This window comes from Oncorhynchus gorbuscha, unplaced genomic scaffold, assembly GCF_021184085.1.
Source record: "Oncorhynchus gorbuscha isolate QuinsamMale2020 ecotype Even-year unplaced genomic scaffold, OgorEven_v1.0 Un_scaffold_836, whole genome shotgun sequence".
Taxonomy (NCBI): Eukaryota; Metazoa; Chordata; class Actinopteri; order Salmoniformes; family Salmonidae; genus Oncorhynchus; species Oncorhynchus gorbuscha.
The window spans coordinates 82,501-104,376 of record NW_025745832.1 but is presented as its reverse complement, the minus strand read 5'-3'; the positions used below and the strand labels follow the sequence as shown (position 1 = coordinate 104,376).

General features: G+C 45.7%; 1 protein-coding gene across 1 annotated transcript in view; it reads right to left on the bottom strand.

Annotated features, from left to right (window-relative positions):
• LOC124020490 (receptor-type tyrosine-protein phosphatase epsilon-like) overlaps window positions 1-21,876 on the bottom strand; it is a 101,785-nt gene that overhangs the window by 43,301 nt on the left and 36,608 nt on the right. Inside the window, exon 3 of the mRNA XM_046335737.1 lies at window positions 1,410-1,487. Coding sequence (XP_046191693.1) covers window positions 1,410-1,482 — 73 coding nt within the window. The 5' untranslated portion in view covers window positions 1,483-1,487. The remainder of the gene's footprint in view (window positions 1-1,409; window positions 1,488-21,876) is intronic.

The window sequence follows — 21,876 nt, the reverse complement described above, 5'->3', positions numbered from 1 at the left end:
TGTTAAGGGTCTGGGTTATCTCTGTTAAGGGTGCTGTTAAGGGTTATCTCATTTAAACCTGAGAGAGAGAGGGCTGCTGTTAAGGGTCTGGGTTATCTCATTTAAAGAGAGAAGGGCTGCTGTTAAGGGTCTGGGTTATCTCATTTAAACCTGAGAGAGAGAAGGGCTGCTGTTAAGGGTCTGGGTTATCTCATTTAAACCTGAGAGAGAGAAGGGCTGCTGTTAAGGGTCTGGGTTATCTCATTTAAACCTGAGAGAGAGAAGGGCTGCTGTTAAGGGTCTGGGTTATCTCATTTAAACCTGAGAGAGAGAAGGGCTGCTGTTAAGGGTTATCTCATTTAAACCTGAGAGAGAGAAGGGCTGCTGTTAAGGGTCTGGGTTATCTCATTTAAACCTGAGAGAGAGGCTGCTGAAGGGCTGCTGTTAAGGGTCTGGGTTATCTCATTTAAACCTGAGAGAGAGAGACTGAAGGGTCTGGGTTATCTCATTTAAACCTGAGAGAGAGAGAAGGGCTGCTGTTAAGGGTCTGGGTTATCTCATTTAAACCTGAGAGAGAGAGAAGGGCTGCTGTTAAGGGTCTGGGTTATCTCATTTAAACCTGAGAGAGAGAAGGGCTGCTGTTAAGGGTCTGGGTTATCTCATTTAAACCTGAGAGAGAGAAGGGCTGCTGTTAAGGGTCTGGGTTATCTCATTTAAACCTGTTAAGGGTCTGGGTTATCTCATTTAAACCTGAGAGAGAGAAGGGCTGCTGTTAAGGGTCTGGGTTATCTCATTTAAACCTGAGAGAGAGAGAGAAGGGCTGCTGTTAAGGGTTAGGGTTATCTCATTTAAACCTGAGAGAGAAGGGCTACTGTTAAGGGTCTGGGTTATCTCATTTAAACCTGAGAGAGAGAAGGGCTACTGTAGGCAGGGTAGCCTAGTGGTTAGAGCGTTGGACTAGTTCCAACCCCCGAGCTGACAATCTGTCGTTCTTCCCCTGAACAGGCAGTTAAAACACTGTTCCTAGACCTCGTTGAAAATAAGAATTTGTTCTTAACTGACTTGCCTAGTAAAATAAAGGTTTAAAAAAATAAAGACATTCACAGCCAGCCATTTACAAATGATAACAACATGGTAAATGACTGGCTAAACTAATCCAGTCCACCTTAACTATAATCCTGTAATAGTAAAGGAAGGATGGACCATAGTACCTTATCAGACAGTGGAGGATATACTGTAATATAGACACAGGCCTTACTGTGTATTTACTGTCTAGAAACAGTTATTACATTTTACTGAGTCAGGAAGAAGAAACGTCCCAACGAGTTGTAGAAAATCGGGCCTTTTTTGACCATGTGACACATATGATGTAGTATCCTGTCTCTCTCCAGAAACACATTCTACGGTTCAATTACATCTGTCTCACTTACCTCCTGTCTGGTCTTCATTGGAAGTGTCATTGGTTGATAACGTGATTGCCACCAAAAACAGAACTGGGACCATTGTGACTGAGAGAGAGAGAGAGAGGAGAGAGAGAGAGGAGAGAGGGAGAGGAGAGAGGAGAGAGGAGAGAGGAGAGAGAGAGAGAGAGAGAGAGAGAGAGAGAGAGAGAGAGAGAGAGAGAGAGAGAGAGAGAGAGAGAGAGAGAGAGAGAGAGAGAGAGAGAGAGAGAGAGAGAGAGAGAGAGAGAGAGAGAGAGAGAGAGAGGAGAGAGAGAGAGAGAGAGAGAGAGAGAGAGAGAGAGAGAGAGAGAGAGAGAGAGAGAGAGAGAGAGAGAGAGAGAGAGACAGAGAGAGAGAGAGAGAGAGAGAGAGAGACAGAGAGAGAGAGAGAGAGAGAGAGAGAGAGAGAGAGAGAGAGAGAGAGAGAGAGAGAGAGAGAGAGAGAGAGAGAGAGAGAGAGAGACAGAGAGAGAGAGAGAGAGACAGAGAGAGAGAGACAGAGAGAGAGAGAGAGAGAGAGAGAGAGAGAGAGAGAGAGAGAGAGAGAGAGAGAGAGAGAGAGAGAGAGAGAGAGAGAGAGAGAGAGACAGAGAGAGAGAGAGAGAGAGAGAGAGAGAGAGAGAGAGAGAGAGAGAGAGAGACAGAGAGAGAGAGAGAGAGAGAGAGAGAGAGAGAGACAGAGAGAGAGAGAGAGAGAGAGAGAGAGAGAGAGAGAGAGAGAGAGAGAGAGAGAGAGAGAGAGAGAGAGAGAGAGAGAGAGAGAGACAGAGAGAGAGAGAGAGAGAGAGAGAGAGAGAGAGAGAGAGAGAGAGAGAGAGAGAGAGAGAGAGAGAGAGAGAGAGAGAGAGAGAGAGAGAGAGAGAGAGAGAGAGAGAGAGAGAGAGAGAGAGAGAGAGAGAGAGAGAGAGAGACAGAGAGAGAGAGAGAGAGAGAGAGAGAGAGAGAGAGAGAGAGAGAGAGAGAGAGAGAGAGAGAGAGAGAGAGAGAGAGAGAGAGAGAGAGAGAGAGAGAGAGAGAGAGAGAGAGAGAGAGAGAGAGAGAGACATAATAACAGTTATTAACAGGTCATGTTAAACTAATGGATGATTCATTCCTGATTTTTTTTAAACACACAATGTGAAAAAAGTACAATCTGTATTTGAGTTGATTTGATTTGATTCAGAGCTATTTTAGTCCTAATCTGGACTAATTTTCAAGAGTCCTTAAACATGAAAAATACAATTTATAATACGATCATATTTTCACATATAAACACAGTGTTACAAAACAGACATAATACACTGAGATATTGACTAGATACATACTCTTAACAGTCTATAAAGATATATTGATTCTTCATCTATCATAGTACAACACAACACTCCCACATATTATATTTAAATAGTTTTACAGTATTGATTAAATTTATATATTGAAAGGTTTCTGGTTTTGCTCAGTTAAATTATTCGATTTCTTTATTGCTCTGAATTAAAATGTTGTTTTTCCTATTTCTCTTTTCTGTCTGGAGAACACAAAGATGGAGGACAATCTATTCCTCGTGTTGACTGAATGTCTGTCGCTTACCAACTGGGGCGGCAGGGTAGCCTAGTGGTTAGAGCGTTGGACTGAATGACTGTCTCCCACTGGGGCGGCAGGGTAGCCTAGTGGTTAGAGCGTTGGACTGAATGACTGTCTCCCACTGGGGCGGCAGGGTAGCCTAGTGGTTAGAGCGTTGGACTGAATGACTGTCTCCAACTGGGGCGGCAGGGTAGCCTAGTGGTTAGAGCGTTGGACTGAATGACTGTCTCCCACTGGGGTGGCAGGGTAGCCTAGTGGTTAGAGCGTTGGACTGAATGACTGTCTCCCACTGGGGTGGCAGGGTAGCCTAGTGGTTAGAGCGTTGGACTGAATGACTGTCTCCAACTGGGGCGGCAGGGTAGCCTAGTGGTTAGAGCGTTGGACTGAATGACTGTCTCCCACTGGGGTGGCAGGGTTAGCCTAGTGGTTAGAGCGTTGGACTGAATGTCTGTCTACCCACTGGGGTGGCAGGGTAGCCTAGTGGTTAGAGCGTTGGACTGAATGTCTGTCGCTGAATGACCAACCTGGGGCGGCAGGGTAGCCTAGTGGTTAGAGCGTTGGACTGAATGTCTGTCGCTTACCAACCGGGGCGGCAGGGTAGCCTAGTGGTTAGAGCGTTGGACTGAATGTCTGTCGCAAACTTACCAACCGGGCGGCAGGGTAGCCTAGTGGTTTGAGCGTTGGACTGAATGTCTGGGTAGCCAACTGGGGAATGACTGTCTCCCACTGGGGTGGCCTAGTGGTTAGAGCGTTGGACTGAATGTCTGTCGCTTACCAACCAACTGGGGCGTTGGACTAGTAACCAGGGTTAACAAGGTACAAATCACTGTTGCCCCCAGGTTCCCCGTCATTGAAAATAAGAACTTGTTCTTAACTGACTTGCCTAGTAAAATAAAGGTTTAAAAAAAATATTGTGAATGGGAGTCGGGTATGTTTTAAAACGGTGTACATTATGAAATAAAATAAGCATGTTTTAAAAAAATAATAATAAATTATCTTGTTGATTGACGCCCAACCAAGAGCATTGCACATGACTGTATTCTAGAGGCAGATCTCAGACCAATCAGACTGCAGTCTTCTGCCAGTAAAGCAGAACACGTTGTCACGGTATTCAAGAGGCAGATCTCAGACCAATCAGACTGCAGTCTTCTGCCAGTGAAGCAGAACACGTTGTCACGGTATTCAAGAGGCAGATCTCAGACCAATCAGACTGCAGTCTTCTGCCAGTAAAGCAGAACACGTTGTCACGGTATTCAAGAGGCAGATCTCAGACCAATCAGACTGCAGTCTTCTGCCAGTAAAGCAGAACACGTTGTCACGGTATTCAAGAGGCAGATCTCAGACCAATCAGACTGCAGTCTTCTGCCAGTGAAGCAGAACACGTTGTCACGGTATTCAAGAGGCAGATCTCAGACCAATCAGACTGCAGTCTTCTGCCAGTGAAGCAGAACACGTTGTCACGGTATTCAAGACGCAGATCTCAGACCAATCAGACTGCAGTCTTCTGCCAGTAAAGCAGAACACGTTGTCACGGTATTCAAGAAGCAGATCTCAGACCAATCAGACTGCAGTCTTCTGCCAGTAAAGCAGAACACGTTGTCACGGTATTCAAGAGGCAGATCTCAGACCAATCAGACTGCAGTCTTCTGCCAGTGAAGCAGAACACGTTGTCACGGTATTCAAGAGGCAGATCTCAGACCAATCAGACTGCAGTCTTCTGCCAGTAAAGCAGAACACGTTGTCACGGTATTCAAGAGGCAGATCTCAGACCAATCAGACTGCAGTCTTCTGCCAGTAAAGCAGAACACGTTGTCACGGTATTCAAGAGGCAGATCTCAGACCAATCAGACTGCAGTCTTCTGCCAGTGAAGCAGAACACGTTGTCACGGTATTCAAGAGGCAGATCTCAGACCAATCAGACTGCAGTCTTCTGCCAGTGAAGCAGAACACGTTGTCACGGTATTCAAGAGGCAGATCTCAGACCAATCAGACTGCAGTCTTCTGCCAGTAAAGCAGAACACGTTGTCACGGTATTCAAGAGGCAGATCTCAGACCAATCAGACTGCAGTCTTCTGCCAGTAAAGCAGAACACGTTGTCACGGTATTCAAGAGGCAGATCTCAGACCAATCAGACTGCAGTCTTCTGCCAGTAAAGCAGAACACGTTGTCACGGTATTCAAGAGGCAGATCTCAGACCAATCAGACTGCAGTCTTCTGCCAGTAAAGCAGAACACGTTGTCACGGTATTCAAGAGGCAGATCTCAGACCAATCAGACTGCAGTCTTCTGCCAGTGAAGCAGAACACGTTGTCACGGTATTCAAGAGGCAGATCTCAGACCAATCAGACTGCAGTCTTGTGCCAGTAAAGCAGAACACGTTGTCACGGTATTCAAGAGGCAGATCTCAGACCAATCAGACTGCAGTCTTCTGCCAGTGAAGCAGAACACGTTGTCACGGTATTCAAGAGGCAGATCTCAGACCAATCAGACTGCAGTCTTGTGCCAGTAAAGCACGTTGTCACGGTATTCAAGAGGCAGATCTCAGACCAATCAGACTGCAGTCTTCTGCCAGTAAAGCACGTTGTCACGGTAATGCCTTCTATGTCCACAAGGTGGGCCAATAGACTAACGAACCAAACAACAGGAAACCATGTCACTGACGTAAAAAACACACTTCAAGCATTTCAAATATTCAAATAAATACCGATTGTTCAAATTCCTGTTTCATGACAAAAACAAAACAAAAATATCTGCAGTTTATGGGGATATTTTCCAGATGTGATGTTAAAAAGCAGTATGTTAACGAAAAGCACACGCAGTAAGGTGTTTAAACATCCATACCATCTATACATATCACCATGGATACGTCTCTTAGTCTACAGCCTCAGTAAGGTGTTTAAACATCCATACCATCTATACATATCACCATGGATACGTCTCTTAGTCTACAGCCTCTGTATAAACCTCTGTAGGACAAATAACAGTCCTGTAACCTACTGTAGGACTGAATAAACCTCTATAGGACAAATAACAGTCCTGTAACCTACTGTAGGACTGAATAAACCTCTGTAGGACTAAATAACAGTCCTGTAACCTACTGTAGGACTGAATAAACCTCTGTAGGACTGAATAAACCTCTGTAACCTAGGACTGAAGCTATAGGACTGAATACATCTCTGTAACCTAGGACTGAGGCTATAGGACTGAATAAACCTCTGTAGGACTGAAGCTATAGGACTGAATAAATCTCTGTAACCTAGGACTGAAGCTATAGGACTGAATAAATCTCTGTAACCTAGGACTGAAGCTGTAGGACTGAATAAACCTACTGTAGGACTGAGGCTATAGGACTGAATAAACCTACTGTAGGACTGAAGCTATAGGACTGAATAAATCTCTGTAACCTAGGACTGAAGCTATAGGACTGAATAAATCTCTGTAACCTAGGACTGAAGCTATAGGACTGAATAAACCTCTGTAACCTAGGACTGAGGCTGTAGGACTGAATAAACCTACTGTAGGACTGAGGCTATAGGACTGAATAAACCTACTGTAGGACTGAGGCTATAGGACTGAATAAACCTACTGTAGGACTGAGGCTATAGGACTGAATAAACCTCTGTAGGACTGAAGCTATAGGACTGAATAAATCTCTGTAGGACTGAAGCTATAGGACTGAATAAACCTCTGTAACCTAGGACTGAAGCTATAGGACTGAATAAATCTCTGTAACCTAGGACTGAAGCTATAGGACTGAATAAACCTCTGTAACCTAGGACTGAAGCTATAGGACTGAATAAACCTCTGTAACCTAGGACTGAAGCTATAGGACTGAATAAATCTCTGTAGGACTGAAGCTATAGGACTGAATAAATCTCTGTAGGACTGAAGCTATAGGACTGAATAAATCTCTGTAGGACTGAAGCTGTAGGACTGAATAAACCTCTGTAGGACTGAAGCTATAGGACTGAATAAATCTCTGTAGGACTGAAGCTATAGGACTGAATAAACCTCTGTAACCTAGGACTGAAGCTATAGGACTGAATAAACCTCTGTAGGACTGAAGCTGTAGGACTGAATAAACCTCTGTAACCTAGGACTGAAGCTATGGGACTGAATAAATCTCTGTAGGACTGAAGCTATAGGACTGAATAAACCTCTGTAACCTAGGACTGAAGCTATAGGACTGAATAAACCTCTGTAACCTAGGACTGAAGCTATAGGACTGAATAAACCTCTGTAGGACTGAAGCTGTAGGACTGAATAAACCTCTGTAACCTAGGACTGAAGCTATGGGACTGAATAAATCTCTGTAGGACTGAAGCTGTAGGACTGAATAAACCTCTGTAACCTAGGACTGAAGCTATAGGACTGAATAAATCTCTGTAGGACTGAAGCTATAGGACTGAATAAATCTCTGTAGGACTGAAGCTATAGGACTGAATAAATCTCTGTAGGACTGAAGCTGTAGGACTGAATAAACCTCTGTAGGACTGAAGCTATAGGACTGAATAAACCTCTGTAACCTAGGACTGAGGCTGTAGGACTGAATAAACCTCTGTAACCTAGGACTGAAGCTATAGGACTGAATAAACCTCTGTAACCTAGGACTGAAGCTGTAGGACTGAATAAACCTCTGTAGGACTGAAGCTATAGTACTGAATAAACCTCTGTAACCTAGGACTGAAGCTATAGGACTGAATAAACCTCTGTAGGACTGAAGCTATAGGACTGAATAAACCTCTGTAGGACTGAAGCTGTAGGACTGAATAAACCTCTGTAGGACTGAAGCTGTAGGACTGAATAAACCTCTGTAACCTAGGACTGAAGCTATGGGACTGAATAAATCTCTGTAGGACTGAAGCTGTAGGACTGAATAAACCTCTGTAACCTAGGACTGAAGCTATAGGACTGAATAAACCTCTGTAGGACTGAAGCTGTAGGACTGAATAAACCTCTGTAGGACTGAAGCTGTAGGACTGAATAAACCTCTGTAACCTAGGACTGAAGCTATGGGACTGAATAAATCTCTGTAGGACTGAAGCTGTAGGACTGAATAAACCTCTGTAACCTAGGACTGAAGCTATGGGACTGAATAAATCTCTGTAGGACTGAAGCTGTAGGACTGAATAAACCTCTGTAACCTAGGACTGAAGCTATGGGACTGAATAAATCTCTGTAGGACTGAAGCTATAGGACTGAATAAACCTCTGTAACCTAGGACTGAGGCTATAGGACTGAATAAATCTCTATAACCTAGGACTGAAGCTATAGGACTGAATAAACCTCTATAACCTAGGACTGAAGCTATAGGACTGAATAAATCTCTATAACCTAGGACTGAAGCTATAGGACTGAATACACCTCTGTAACCTAGGACTGAAGCTATAGGACTGAATACACCTCTGTAACCTAGGACTGAAGCTATAGGACTGAATAAATCTCTGTAACCTAGGACTGAGGCTATAGGACTGAATAAACCTCTATAACCTAGGACTGAAGCTATAGGACTGAATACACCTCTGTAACCTAGGACTGAAGCTATAGGACTGAATAAACCTCTGTAGGACTGAAGCTATAGGACTGAATAAACCTCTATAACCTAGGACTGAAGCTATAGGACTGAATACACCTCTGTAACCTAGGACTGAAGCTATAGGACTGAATAAACCTCTGTAGGACTGAAGCTATAGGACTGAATACACCTCTGTAACCTAGGACTGAAGCTATAGGACTGAATACACCTCTGTAACCTAGGACTGAAGCTATAGGACTGAATAAATCTCTGTAACCTAGGACTGAGGCTATAGGACTGAATAAACCTCTATAACCTAGGACTGAAGCTATAGGACTGAATACACCTCTGTAACCTAGGACTGAAGCTATAGGACTGAATAAATCTCTGTAACCTAGGACTGAAGCTATAGGACTGAATAAACCTCTGTAGGACTGAAGCTATAGGACTGAATACACCTCTGTAACCTAGGACTGAAGCTATAGGACTGAATAAATCTCTGTAACCTAGGACTGAAGCCATAGGACTGAATAAACCTCTGTAGGACTGAAGCTGTAGGACTGAATAAACCTCTGTAACCTAGGACTGAAGCTATAGGACTGAATAAACCTCTGTAACCTAGGACTGAAGCTATAGGACTGAATAAACCTCTGTAGGACTGAAGCTATAGGACTGAATAAATCTCTATAACCTAGGACTGAAGCTATAGGACTGAATAAACCTCTATAACCTAGGACTGAAGCTATAGGACTGAATAAATCTCTATAACCTAGGACTGAAGCTATAGGACTGAATAAATCTCTGTAGGACTGAATAAACCTCTGTAGGACTGAAGCTATAGGACTGAATAAACCTCTGTAGGACTGAAGCTATAGGACTGAATAAACCTCTGTAACCTAGGACTGAATAAATCTCTGTAGGACTGAAGCTATAGGACTGAATAAACCTCTGTAACCTAGGACTGAAGCTGTAGGACTGAATAAACCTCTGTAACCTAGGACTGAAGCTATAGGACTGAATAAACCTCTGTAGGACTGAAGCTATAGGACTGAATAAATCTCTGTAACCTAGGACTGAAGCTATAGGACTGAATAAACCTCTGTAACCTAGGACTGAAGCTATAGGACTGAATAAACCTCTGTAACCTAGGACTGAAGCTGTAGGACTGAATAAACCTCTGTAGGACTGAAGCTATAGGACTGAATAAACCTCTGTAGGACTGAAGCTGTAGGACTGAATAAACCTCTGTAGGACTGAAGCTGTAGGACTGAATAAACCTCTGTAGGACTGAAGCTATAGGACTGAATAAACCTCTGTAACCTAGGACTGAAGCTATAGGACTGAATAAATCTCTGTAGGACTGAAGCTGTAGGACTGAATAAACCTCTGTAACCTAGGACTGAAGCTATAGGACTGAATAAATCTCTGTAACCTGGGACTGAAGCTATAGGACTGAATAAATCTCTGTAACCTAGGACTGAGGCTATAGGACTGAATAAACCTCTGTAACCTAGGACTGAAGCTATAGGACTGAATAAATCTCTGTAACCTAGGACTGAATAAATCTCTGTAACCTAGGACTGAGGCTATAGGACTGAATAAACCTCTGTAACCTAGGACTGAAGCTATAGGACTGAATAAATCTCTGTAACCTAGGACTGAGGCTATAGGACTGAATAAACCTCTGTAACCTAGGACTGAAGCTATAGGACTGAATAAATCTCTGTAACCTAGGACTGAAGCTATAGGACTGAATAAATCTCTGTAACCTAGGACTGAAGCTATAGGACTGAATAAATCTCTGTAACCTAGGACTGAAGCTATAGGACTGAATAAATCTCTGTAACCTGGGACTGAAGCTATAGGACTGAATAAATCTCTGTAACCTAGGACTGAATAAATCTCTGTAACCTAGGACTGAGGCTATAGGACTGAATAAATCTCTGTAACCTAGGACTGAGGCTATAGGACTGAATAAACCTCTGTAACCTAGGACTGAAGCTATAGGACTGAATAAATCTCTGTAACCTAGGACTGAGGCTATAGGACTGAATAAACCTCTGTAACCTAGGACTGAAGCTATAGGACTGAATAAATCTCTGTAACCTAGGACTGAAGCTATAGGACTGAATAAATCTCTGTAACCTAGGACTGAAGCTATAGGACTGAATAAATCTCTGTAACCTAGGACTGAAGCTATAGGACTGAATAAACCTCTGTAGGACTGAAGCTATAGAACTGAATAAATCTCTGTAACCTAGGACTGAGGCTATAGGACTGAATAAACCTCTGTAACCTAGGACTGAAGCTATAGGACTGAATAAACCTCTGTAACCTAGGACTGAGGCTATAGGACTGAATAAATCTCTATAACCTAGGACTGAGGCTATAGGACTGAATAAATCTCTATAACCTAGGACTGAAGCTATAGGACTGAATAAACCTCTGTAACCTAGGACTGAAGCTATAGGACTGAATAAATCTCTATAACCTAGGACTGAAGCTATAGGACTGAATAAACCTCTGTAGGACTGAAGCTGTAGGACTGAATAAACCTCTGTAGGACTGAATAAACCTCTGTAGGACTGAGGCTATAGGACTGAATAAACCTCTGTAACCTAGGACTGAGGCTATAGGACTGAATAAATCTCTGTAACCTAGGACTGAGGCTATAGGACTGAATAAATCTCTGTAACCTAGGACTGAGGCTATAGGACTGAATAAACCTCTGTAACCTAGGACTGAGGCTATAGGACTGAATAAATCTCTGTAACCTAGGACTGAGGCTATAGGACTGAATAAATCTCTGTAACCTAGGACTGAGGCTATAGGACTGAATAAACCTCTGTAACCTAGGACTGAAGCTATAGGACTGAATAAATCTCTGTAACCTAGGACTGAGGCTATAGGACTGAATAAACCTCTGTAACCTAGGACTGAAGCTATAGGACTGAATAAATCTCTGTAACCTAGGACTGAAGCTATAGGACTGAATAAATCTCTGTAACCTAGGACTGAAGCTATAGGACTGAATAAATCTCTGTAACCTAGGACTGAAGCTATAGGACTGAATAAACCTCTGTAGGACTGAAGCTATAGGACTGAATAAATCTCTGTAACCTAGGACTGAGGCTATAGGACTGAATAAACCTCTGTAACCTAGGACTGAAGCTATAGGACTGAATAAACCTCTGTAACCTAGGACTGAGGCTATAGGACTGAATAAATCTCTATAACCTAGGACTGAGGCTATAGGACTGAATAAATCTCTATAACCTAGGACTGAAGCTATAGGACTGAATAAACCTCTGTAACCTAGGACTGAAGCTATAGGACTGAATAAATCTCTATAACCTAGGACTGAAGCTATAGGACTGAATAAACCTCTGTAGGACTGAAGCTGTAGGACTGAATAAACCTCTGTAGGACTGAATAAACCTCTGTAGGACTGAGGCTATAGGACTGAATAAACCTCTGTAACCTAGGACTGAGGCTATAGGACTGAATAAACCTCTGTAGGACTGAATAAATCTCTGTAGGACTGAAGCTATAGGACTGAATAAATCTCTATAACCTAGGACTGAGGCTATAGGACTGAATAAATCTCTATAACCTAGGACTGAAGCTATAGGACTGAATAAATCTCTGTAGGACTGAAGCTATAGGACTGAATAAACCTCTGTAGGACTGAAGCTGTAGGACTGAATAAACCTCTGTAACCTAGGACTGAAGCTATAGGACTGAATAAATCTCTGTAGGACTGAAGCTATAGGACTGAATAAACCTCTGTAGGACTGAAGCTATAGGACTGAATAAACCTCTGTAGGACTGAAGCTATAGGACTGAATAAACCTCTGTAGGACTGAAGTAGGACTGAATAAAAACCTAGGACTGAAGCTATAGGACTGAATAAATCTCTGTAGGACTGAAGCTATAGGACTGAATAAACCTCTAGGACTGAAGCTATAGGACTGAATAAACTCTAGGACTGAAGCTATAGGACTGAATAAATCTCTGTAACCTAGGACTGAAGCTATAGGACTGAATAAATCTCTGTAGGACTGAAGCTATAGGACTGAATAAACCTCTGTAGGACTGAATAAACCTCTGTAGGACTGAAGCTGTAGGACTGAATAAACCTCTGTAGGACTGAATAAACCTCTGTAGGACTGAAGCTGTAGGACTGAATAAACCTCTGTAGGACTGAATAAACCTCTGTAGGACTGAATAAACCTCTATAGGACTGAATAAACCTCTGTAGGACTGAAGCTATAGGACTGAATAAATCTCTGTAGGACTGAATAAACCTCTGTAGGACTGAAGCTATAGGACTGAATAAACCTCTATAGGACTGAATAAACCTCTGTAGGACTGAAGCTATAGGACTGAATAAATCTCTGTAGGACTGAAGCTATAGGACTGAATAAACCTCTGTAGGACTGAAGCTATAGGACTGAATAAATCTCTATAGGACTGAATAAACCTCTGTAGGACTGAAGCTATAGGACTGAATAAATCTCTGTAACCTAGGACTGAGGCTATAGGACTGAATAAACCTCTGTAACCTAGGACTGAAGCTATAGGACTGAATAAATCTCTGTAGGACTGAAGCTCTAGGACTGAATAAATCTCTATAGGACTGAATAAACCTCTGTAGGACTGAAGCTATAGGACTGAATAAACCTCTATAGGACTGAATAAACCTCTGTAGGACTGAAGCTATAGGACTGAATAAATCTCTGTAGGACTGAAGCTATAGGACTGAATAAACCTCTGTAGGACTGAAGCTATAGGACTGAATAAACCTCTGTAGGACTGAATAAACCTCTGTAGGACTGAAGCTATAGGACTGAATAAACCTCTGTAACCTAGGACTGAATAAACCTCTGTAACCTAGGACTGAAGCTATAGGACTGAATAAATCTCTGTAGGACTGAAGCTGTAGGACTGAATAAACCTCTGTAGGACTGAATAAACCTCTGTAGGACTGAATAAACCTCTGTAACCTAGGACTGAAGCTATAGGACTGAATAAATAAATCTCTGTAACCTAGGACTGAAGCTGTAGGACTGAATAAATCTCTGTAACCTAGGACTGAAGCTATAGGACTGAATAAAAACCTAGGACTGAAGCTATAGGACTGAATAAACCTCTGTAACCTAGGACTGAAGCTATAGGACTGAATAAACCTCTGTAGGACTGAAGCTATAGGACTGAATAAAAACTCTAGGACTGAATAAACTCTAGGACTGAAGCTATAGGACTGAATAAACCTCTGTAGGACTGAATAAACCTCTGTAGGACTGAATAAACCTCTGTAGGACTGAAGCTATAGGACTGAATAAACCTCTGTAGGACTGAATAAACCTCTGTAGGACTGAATAAACCTCTGTAGGACTGAAGCTATAGGACTGAATAAATCTCTGTAACCTAGGACTGAAGCTATAGGACTGAATAAACCTCTGTAACCTAGGACTGAAGCTATAGGACTGAATAAACCTCTGTAACCTAGGACTGAATAAATCTCTGTAACCTAGGACTGAAGCTATAGGACTGAATAAATCTCTGTAGGACTGAAGCTATAGGACTGAATAAATCTCTGTTGAAAGCTGTAAGAAATCCCAAGAGTACCAGACTCAGGTTAGGCAGGTGTGTGTGTGCAGCTGCAGTGACAACCCAGCAGCATGGTCTAGTAAATTCAGTTAACAACGCCTCCTGCTGCTATGTGTCGCAATGTCCCTGTAACCATGCACACAACCAGAGAACAGAGATCAGAGGAGACCAGAGGAGAACAGAGATCAGAGGAGACTAGAGGAGAACAGAGGAGAACAGAGGAGACTGGAGGAGAACAGAGGAGAACAGAGGAGACTAGAGGAGAACAGAGGAGACTAGAGACCAGAGGAGAACAGAGGAGACTAGAGGAGACCAGAGGAGACTAGAGGAGAACAGAGGAGACTAGAGACCAGAGGAGAACAGAGGAGACTAGAGGAGAACAGAGGAGACTAGAGACCAGAGGAGAACAGAGGAGACTAGAGGAGACTAGAGACCAGAGGAGAACAGAGGAGACTAGAGGAGAACAGAGGAGACTAGAGGAGACTAGAGACCAGAGGAGAACAGAGGAGACTAGAGGAGAACAGAGGAGACTAGAGACCAGAGGAGAACAGAGGAGACTAGAGGAGACTAGAGACCAGAGGAGAACAGAGGAGACTAGAGGAGACCAGAGGAGGACAGAGGTGACTAGAGGAGAACAGAGGAGACCAGAGACCAGAGGAGAACAGAGGAGACTAGAGGAGACCAGAGGAGGACAGAGGTGACTAGAGGAGAACAGATGAGACCAGAGGAGACTAGAGGAGACTAGAGGAGGACAAAGGAGACCAGAGGAGGACAGAGGAGACTAGAGGAGAACAGAGGAGACCAGAGGAGGACAGAGGAGACCAGAGGAGGACAGAGGAGACTAGAGGAGACTAGAGCAGACTAGAGACCAGAGGTGACTAGAGGAGAACAGATGAGACCAGAGGAGACTAGAGGAGAACAGATGAGACCAGAGGAGACTATAGGAGACTAGAGGAGACTAGAGGAGGACAGATGAGACCAGAGGAGACTAGAGGAGACTAGAGGAGGACAAAGGAGACCAGAGGAGGACAGAGGAGACTAGAGGAGACTAGAGCAGACTAGAGACCAGAGGAGACTAGAGGAGAGACTAGAGGAGACTAGAGACCAGAGGAGATTAGAGGAGACTAGAGCAGACTAGAGACCAGAGGAGAACAGAGGAGACTAGAGGAGACTAGAGCAGACTAGAGACCAGAAGAGACTAGAGGAGACTAGAGGAGACTAGAGACCAGAGGAGACTAGAGGAGACTAGAGCAGACTAGAGACCAGAGGGGACCAGAGTAGGACAGAGGTGACTAGAGGAGAACAGAGGAGACCAGAGACCAGAGGAGGACAGAGGTGACTAGAGGAGAACAGTGGAGACTAGAGGAGACTAGAGACCAGAGGAGAACAGAGGAGACTAGAGGAGACTAGAGACCAGAGGAGAACAGAGGAGACTAGAAGAGAACAGAGGAGAACAGAAGAGACTAGAGGAGACCAGAGGAGGACAAAGGAGACCAGAGGAGGACAGAGGAGACTAGAGGAGACTAGAGCAGACTAGAGACCAGAGGTGACTAGAGGAGAACAGATGAGACCAGAGGAGACTAGAGGAGACTAGAGGAGGACAAAGGAGACCAGAGGAGGACAGAGGAGACTAGAGGAGACTAGAGCAGACTAGAGACCAGAGGTGACTAGAGGAGAAGAGATGAGACCAGAGGAGACTAGAGGAGACTAGAGGAGACTAGAGGAGACCAGAGGAGACTAGAGGAGACTAGAGGAGACTAGAGGAGGACAAAGGAGACCAGAGGAGACTAGAGGAGACTAGAGGAGAACAGAGGAGACTAGAGGAGAACAGAGGAGACTAGAGACCAGAGGAGAACAGAGGAGACTAGAGGAGACCAGAGGAGACTAGAGGAGAACAGAGGAGACTAGAGACCAGAGGAGAACAGAGGAGACTAGAGGAGAACAGAGGAGACTAGAGACCAGAGGAGAACAGAGGAGACTAGAGGAGACTAGAGACCAGAGGAGAACAGAGGAGACTAGAGGAGAACAGAGGAGACTAGAGGAGACTAGAGACCAGAGGAGAACAGAGGAGACTAGAGGAGAACAGAGGAGACAGAGGAGAGACCAGAGGAGAACAGAGGAGACTAGAGGAGACTAGAGACCAGAGGAGAACAGAGGAGACTAGAGGAGACCAGAGGAGGACAGAGGTGACTAGAGGAGAACAGAGGAGACCAGAGACCAGAGGAGAACAGAGGAGACTAGAGGAGACCAGAGGAGGACAGAGGTGACTAGAGGAGAACAGATGAGACCAGAGGAGACTAGAGGAGACTAGAGGAGGACAAAGGAGACCAGAGGAGGACAGAGGAGACTAGAGGAGAACAGAGGAGACCAGAGGAGGACAGAGGAGACCAGAGGAGGACAGAGGAGACTAGAGGAGACTAGAGCAGACTAGAGACCAGAGGTGACTAGAGGAGAACAGATGAGACCAGAGGAGACTAGAGGAGAACAGATGAGACCAGAGGAGACTATAGGAGACTAGAGGAGACTAGAGGAGGACAGATGAGACCAGAGGAGACTAGAGGAGACTAGAGGAGGACAAAGGAGACCAGAGGAGGACAGAGGAGACTAGAGGAGACTAGAGCAGACTAGAGACCAGAGGAGACTAGAGGAGAGACTAGAGGAGACTAGAGACCAGAGGAGATTAGAGGAGACTAGAGCAGACTAGAGACCAGAGGAGAACAGAGGAGACTAGAGGAGACTAGAGAGACTAGAGACCAGAAGAGACTAGAGGAGACTAGAGGAGACTAGAGACCAGAGGAGACTAGAGGAGACTAGAGCAGACTAGAGACCAGAGGGGACCAGAGTAGGACAGAGGTGACTAGAGGAGAACAGAGGAGACCAGAGACCAGAGGAGGACAGAGGTGACTAGAGGAGAACAGTGGAGACTAGAGGAGACTAGAGACCAGAGGAGAACAGAGGAGACTAGAGGAGACTAGAGACCAGAGGAGAACAGAGGAGACTAGAAGAGAACAGAGGAGAACAGAAGAGACTAGAGGAGACCAGAGGAGGACAAAGGAGACCAGAGGAGGACAGAGGAGACTAGAGGAGACTAGAGCAGACTAGAGACCAGAGGTGACTAGAGGAGAACAGATGAGACCAGAGGAGACTAGAGGAGACTAGAGGAGGACAAAGGAGACCAGAGGAGGACAGAGGAGACTAGAGGAGACTAGAGCAGACTAGAGACCAGAGGTGACTAGAGGAGAAGAGATGAGACCAGAGGAGACTAGAGGAGACTAGAGGAGACTAGAGGAGACCAGAGGAGACTAGAGGAGACTAGAGGAGACTAGAGGAGGACAAAGGAGACCAGAGGAGACTAGAGGAGACTAGAGGAGACTAGAGCAGACTAGAGACCAGAGGTGACTAGAGGAGAACAGATGAGACCAGAGGAGACTAGAGGAGACTAGAGGAGACTAGAGGAGACTAGAGGAGGACAGATGAGACCAGAGGAGACTAGAGGAGACTAGAGGAGACTAGAGGAGGACAGATGAGACCAGAGGAGACTAGAGGAGACTAGAGGAGGACAAAGGAGACCAGAGGAGAACAGAGGAATGTGTCATGTGTAAAAGAAGCCATACCCTCCCCTCTCCTGCCCTCCCCTCTCCTGCCCTGCCCTGCCCTCCCCTCCCCTGCCCTGTGTTGTGTAATTCTGGCAATGTGGTAGAGGGTCTGGGTCAATAATCATTCCTTGGGTGATTAATAAAAGCTGACATGCCCCCTCCCTCCCCCCTCTACCTCTTCCTCCCTCCTGAGGGAATGACTGATGGCAGGATTCTAATGAGAGAGGAGTCCCCCCCCCCTCTCTCTCTCCCTCCTCCTCCCCTTCTCCCCTCTCCCTCTATGGTCTCTGTGTAAATGTCCTTGGTTGTTCAGGCCTAGGGGAAGGAGAGCACTGGGAAGTTGGCCATTCATACACTACAGTAATGCTGCTGAGAGGAGTAAGTCACACGGTGTGCAACCAGTAGTGTGTGTGTGTGTGCGTGTGCGTGCGTGTGTGTGTGTATATATATGTGTGTGTGTGTGTGTGTGTGTTTGAGCTCTCTCAAAGGAGCACATCCCCTCTCATCACCAGCGCTCCTCCAGCTCTCTTCTCTCGAGTCCCATCTCTCCCTCAGTCAGAAGGAGTCAGTCTCTCATCAGTCCCATCTCTCCCTCAGTCTAGAATGAATCAGCCTCTCATCAGTCCCATCTCTCCCTCAGTCTAGAATGAATCAGCCTCTCATCAGTCCCATCTCTCCCTCAGTCTAGAAGGAATCAGCCTCTCATCAGTCCCATCTCTCCCTCAGTCTAGAATGAATCAGCCTCTCATCAGTCCCATCTCTCCCTCAGTCTAGAATGAATCAGCCTCTCATCAGTCCCATCTCTCCCTCAGTCCAGAAGGAATCAGCCTCTCATCAGTCCCATCTCTCCCTCAGTCTAGAATGAATCATCCTCTCATCAGTCCCATCTCTCCCTCAGTCCAGAAGGAATCAGCCTCTCATCAGTCCCATCTCTCCCTCAGTCCAGAAGGAATCAGCCTCTCATCAGTCCCATCTCTCCCTCAGTCCAGAAGGAGTCAGTCTCTCATCAGTCCCATCTCTCCCTCAGTCTAGAAGGAGTCAGTCTCTCATCAGTCCCATCTCTCCCTCAGTCTAGAAGGAATCAGCCTCTCATCAGTCCCATCTCTCCCTCAGTCTAGAAGGAGTCAGTCTCTCATCAGTCCCATCTCTCCCTCAGTCTAGAAGGAGTCAGCCTCTCATCAGTCCCATCTCTCCCTCAGTCTAGGAGTCATCCTCTCATCAGTCCCATCTCTCCCTCAGTCTAGAATGAATCAGCCTCTCATCAGTCCCATCTCTCCCTCAGTCTAGAAGGAGTCAGCCTCTCATCAGTCCCATCTCTCCCTCAGTCTAGAAAGAGTCAGCCTCTCATCAGTCCCATCTCTCCCTCAGTCTAGAAGGAATCAGCCTCTCATCAGTCCCATCTCTCCATCAGTCTAGAAGGAATCAGTCTCTCATCAGTCCCATCTCTCCCTCAGTCTAGAATGAATCAGTCTCTCATCAGTCCCATCTCTCCCTCAGTCTAGAAGGAGTCAGTCTCTCATCAGTCCCATCTCTCCATCAGTCTAGAAGGAGTCAGTCTCTCATCAGTCCCATCTCTCCATCAGTCTAGAAGGAGTCAGTCTCTCATCAGTCCCATCTCTCCATCAGTCTAGAAGGAGTCAGTCTCTCATCAGTCCCATCTCTCCATCAGTCTAGAAGGAGTCAGTCTCTCATCAGTCCCATCTCTCCCTCAGTCTAGAAGGAGTCAGCCTCTCATCAGTCCCATCTCTCCCTCAGTCTAGAAGGAGTCAGCCTCTCATCAGTCCCATCTCTCCCTCAGTCTAGAAGGAGTCAGTCTCTCATCAGTCCCATCTCTCCCTCAGTCTAGAATGAATCAGCCTCTCATCAGTCCCATCTCTCCCTCAGTCTAGAAGGAGTCAGCCTCTCATCAGTCCCATCTCTCCATCAGTCTAGAAGGAGTCAGTCTCTCATCAGTCCCATCTCTCCATCAGTCCAGAAGGAGTCAGTCTCTCATCAGTCCCATCTCTCCCTCAGTCTAGAAGGAATCAGCCTCTCATCAGTCCCATCTCTCCATCAGTCCAGAAGGAGTCAGCCTCTCATCAGTCCCATCTCTCCCTCAGTCTAGAAGGAGTCAGTCTCTCATCAGTCCCATCTCTCCCTCAGTCCAGAAGGAGTCAGCCTCTCATCAGTCCCATCTCTCCCTCAGTCTAGAAGGAATCAGTCTCTCATCAGTCCCATCTCTCCCTCAGTCCAGAAGGAGTCAGCCTCTCATCAGTCCCATCTCTCCCTCAGTCTAGAATGAATCAGCCTCTCATCAGTCCCATCTCTCCCTCAGTCCAGAAGGAGTCAGCCTCTCATCAGTCCCATCTCTCCCTCAGTCTAGAATGAATCAGCCTCTCATCAGTCCCATCTCTCCCTCAGTCTAGAATGAATCAGCCTCTCATCAGTCCCATCTCTCCATCAGTCTAGAATGAATCATCCTCTCATCAGTCCCATCTCTCCCTCAGTCTAGAATGAATCAGCCTCTCATCAGTCCCATCTCTCCCTCAGTCTAGAAGGAATCAGCCTCTCATCAGTCCCATCTCTCCATCAGTCTAGAATGAATCAGCCTCTCATCAGTCCCATCTCTCCCTCAGTCTAGAAGGAGTCAGCCTCTCATCAGTCCCATCTCTCCCTCAGTCCAGAAGGAATCAGTCTCTCATCAATCCCATCTCTCCCTCAGTCCAGAAGGAATCAGCCTCTCATCAGTCCCATCTCTCCCTCAGTCTAGAAGGAGTCAGTCTCTCATCAGTCCCATCTCTCCCTCAGTCCAGAAGGAGTCAGCCTCTCATCAGTCCCATCTCTCCCTCAGTCTAGAATGAATCAGTCTCTCATCAGTCCCATCTCTCCCTCAGTCCAGAAGGAATCAGTCTCTCATCAGTCCCATCTCTCCCTCAGTCTAGAATGAATCAGCCTCTCATCAGTCCCATCTCTCCCTCAGTCCAGAAGGAATCAGTCTCTCATCAGTCCCATCTCTCCCTCAGTCTAGAAGGAGTCAGTCTCTCATCAGTCCCATCTCTCCCTCAGTCCAGAAGGAATCAGTCTCTCATCAGTCCCATCTCTCCCTCAGTCTAGAATGAATCAGCCTCTCATCAGTCCCATCTCTCCCTCAGTCTAGAATGAATCAGCCTCTCATCAGTCCCATCTCTCCCTCAGTCTAGAAGGAATCAGCCTCTCATCAGTCCCATCTCTCCCTCAGTCTAGAAGGAGTCAGTCTCTCATCAGTCCCATCTCTCCATCAGTCCAGAAGGAGTCAGTCTCTCATCAGTCCCATCTCTCCCTCAGTCTAGAAGGAATCAGCCTCTCATCAGTCCCATCTCTCCATCAGTCCAGAAGGAGTCAGCCTCTCATCAGTCCCATCTCTCCCTCCATCTCTCCATCAGTCCCATCTCTCCCTCAGTCCAGAAAGTCAGCCTCTCATCAGTCCCATCTCTCCCTCAGTCTAGAAGGAATCAGTCTCTCAGTCCAGAAGGAGTCAGCCTCTCATCAGTCCCATCTCTCCCTCAGTCTAGAATGAATCAGTCTCTCATCAGTCCCATCTCTCCCTCAGTCTAGAATGAATCAGCCTCTCATCAGTCCCATCTCTCCCTCAGTCCAGAAGGAGTCAGCCTCTCATCAGTCCCATCTCTCCCTCAGTCTAGAATGAATCAGCCTCTCATCAGTCCCATCTCTCCCTCAGTCTAGAATGAGTCAGCCTCTCATCAGTCCCATCTCTCCATCAGTCTAGAATGAATCAGCCTCTCATCAGTCCCATCTCTCCCTCAGTCTAGAATGAATCAGCCTCTCATCAGTCCCATCTCTCCCTCAGTCTAGAATGAATCAGCCTCTCATCAGTCCCATCTCTCCATCAGTCTAGAATGAATCAGCCTCTCATCAGTCCCATCTCTCCCTCAGTCTAGAATGAATCAGCCTCTCATCAGTCCCATCTCTCCATCAGTCTAGAATGAATCAGTCTCTCATCAGTCCCATCTCTCCCTCAGTCTAGAATTAATCAGTCTCTCATCAGTACCATCTCTCCATCAGTCTAGAATGAATCAGCCTCTCATCAGTCCCATCTCTCCATCAGTCTAGAATGAATCAGCCTCTCATCAGTCCCATCTCTCCCTCAGTCTAGAATGAATCAGCCTCTCATCAGTCCCATCTCTCCCTCAGTCTAG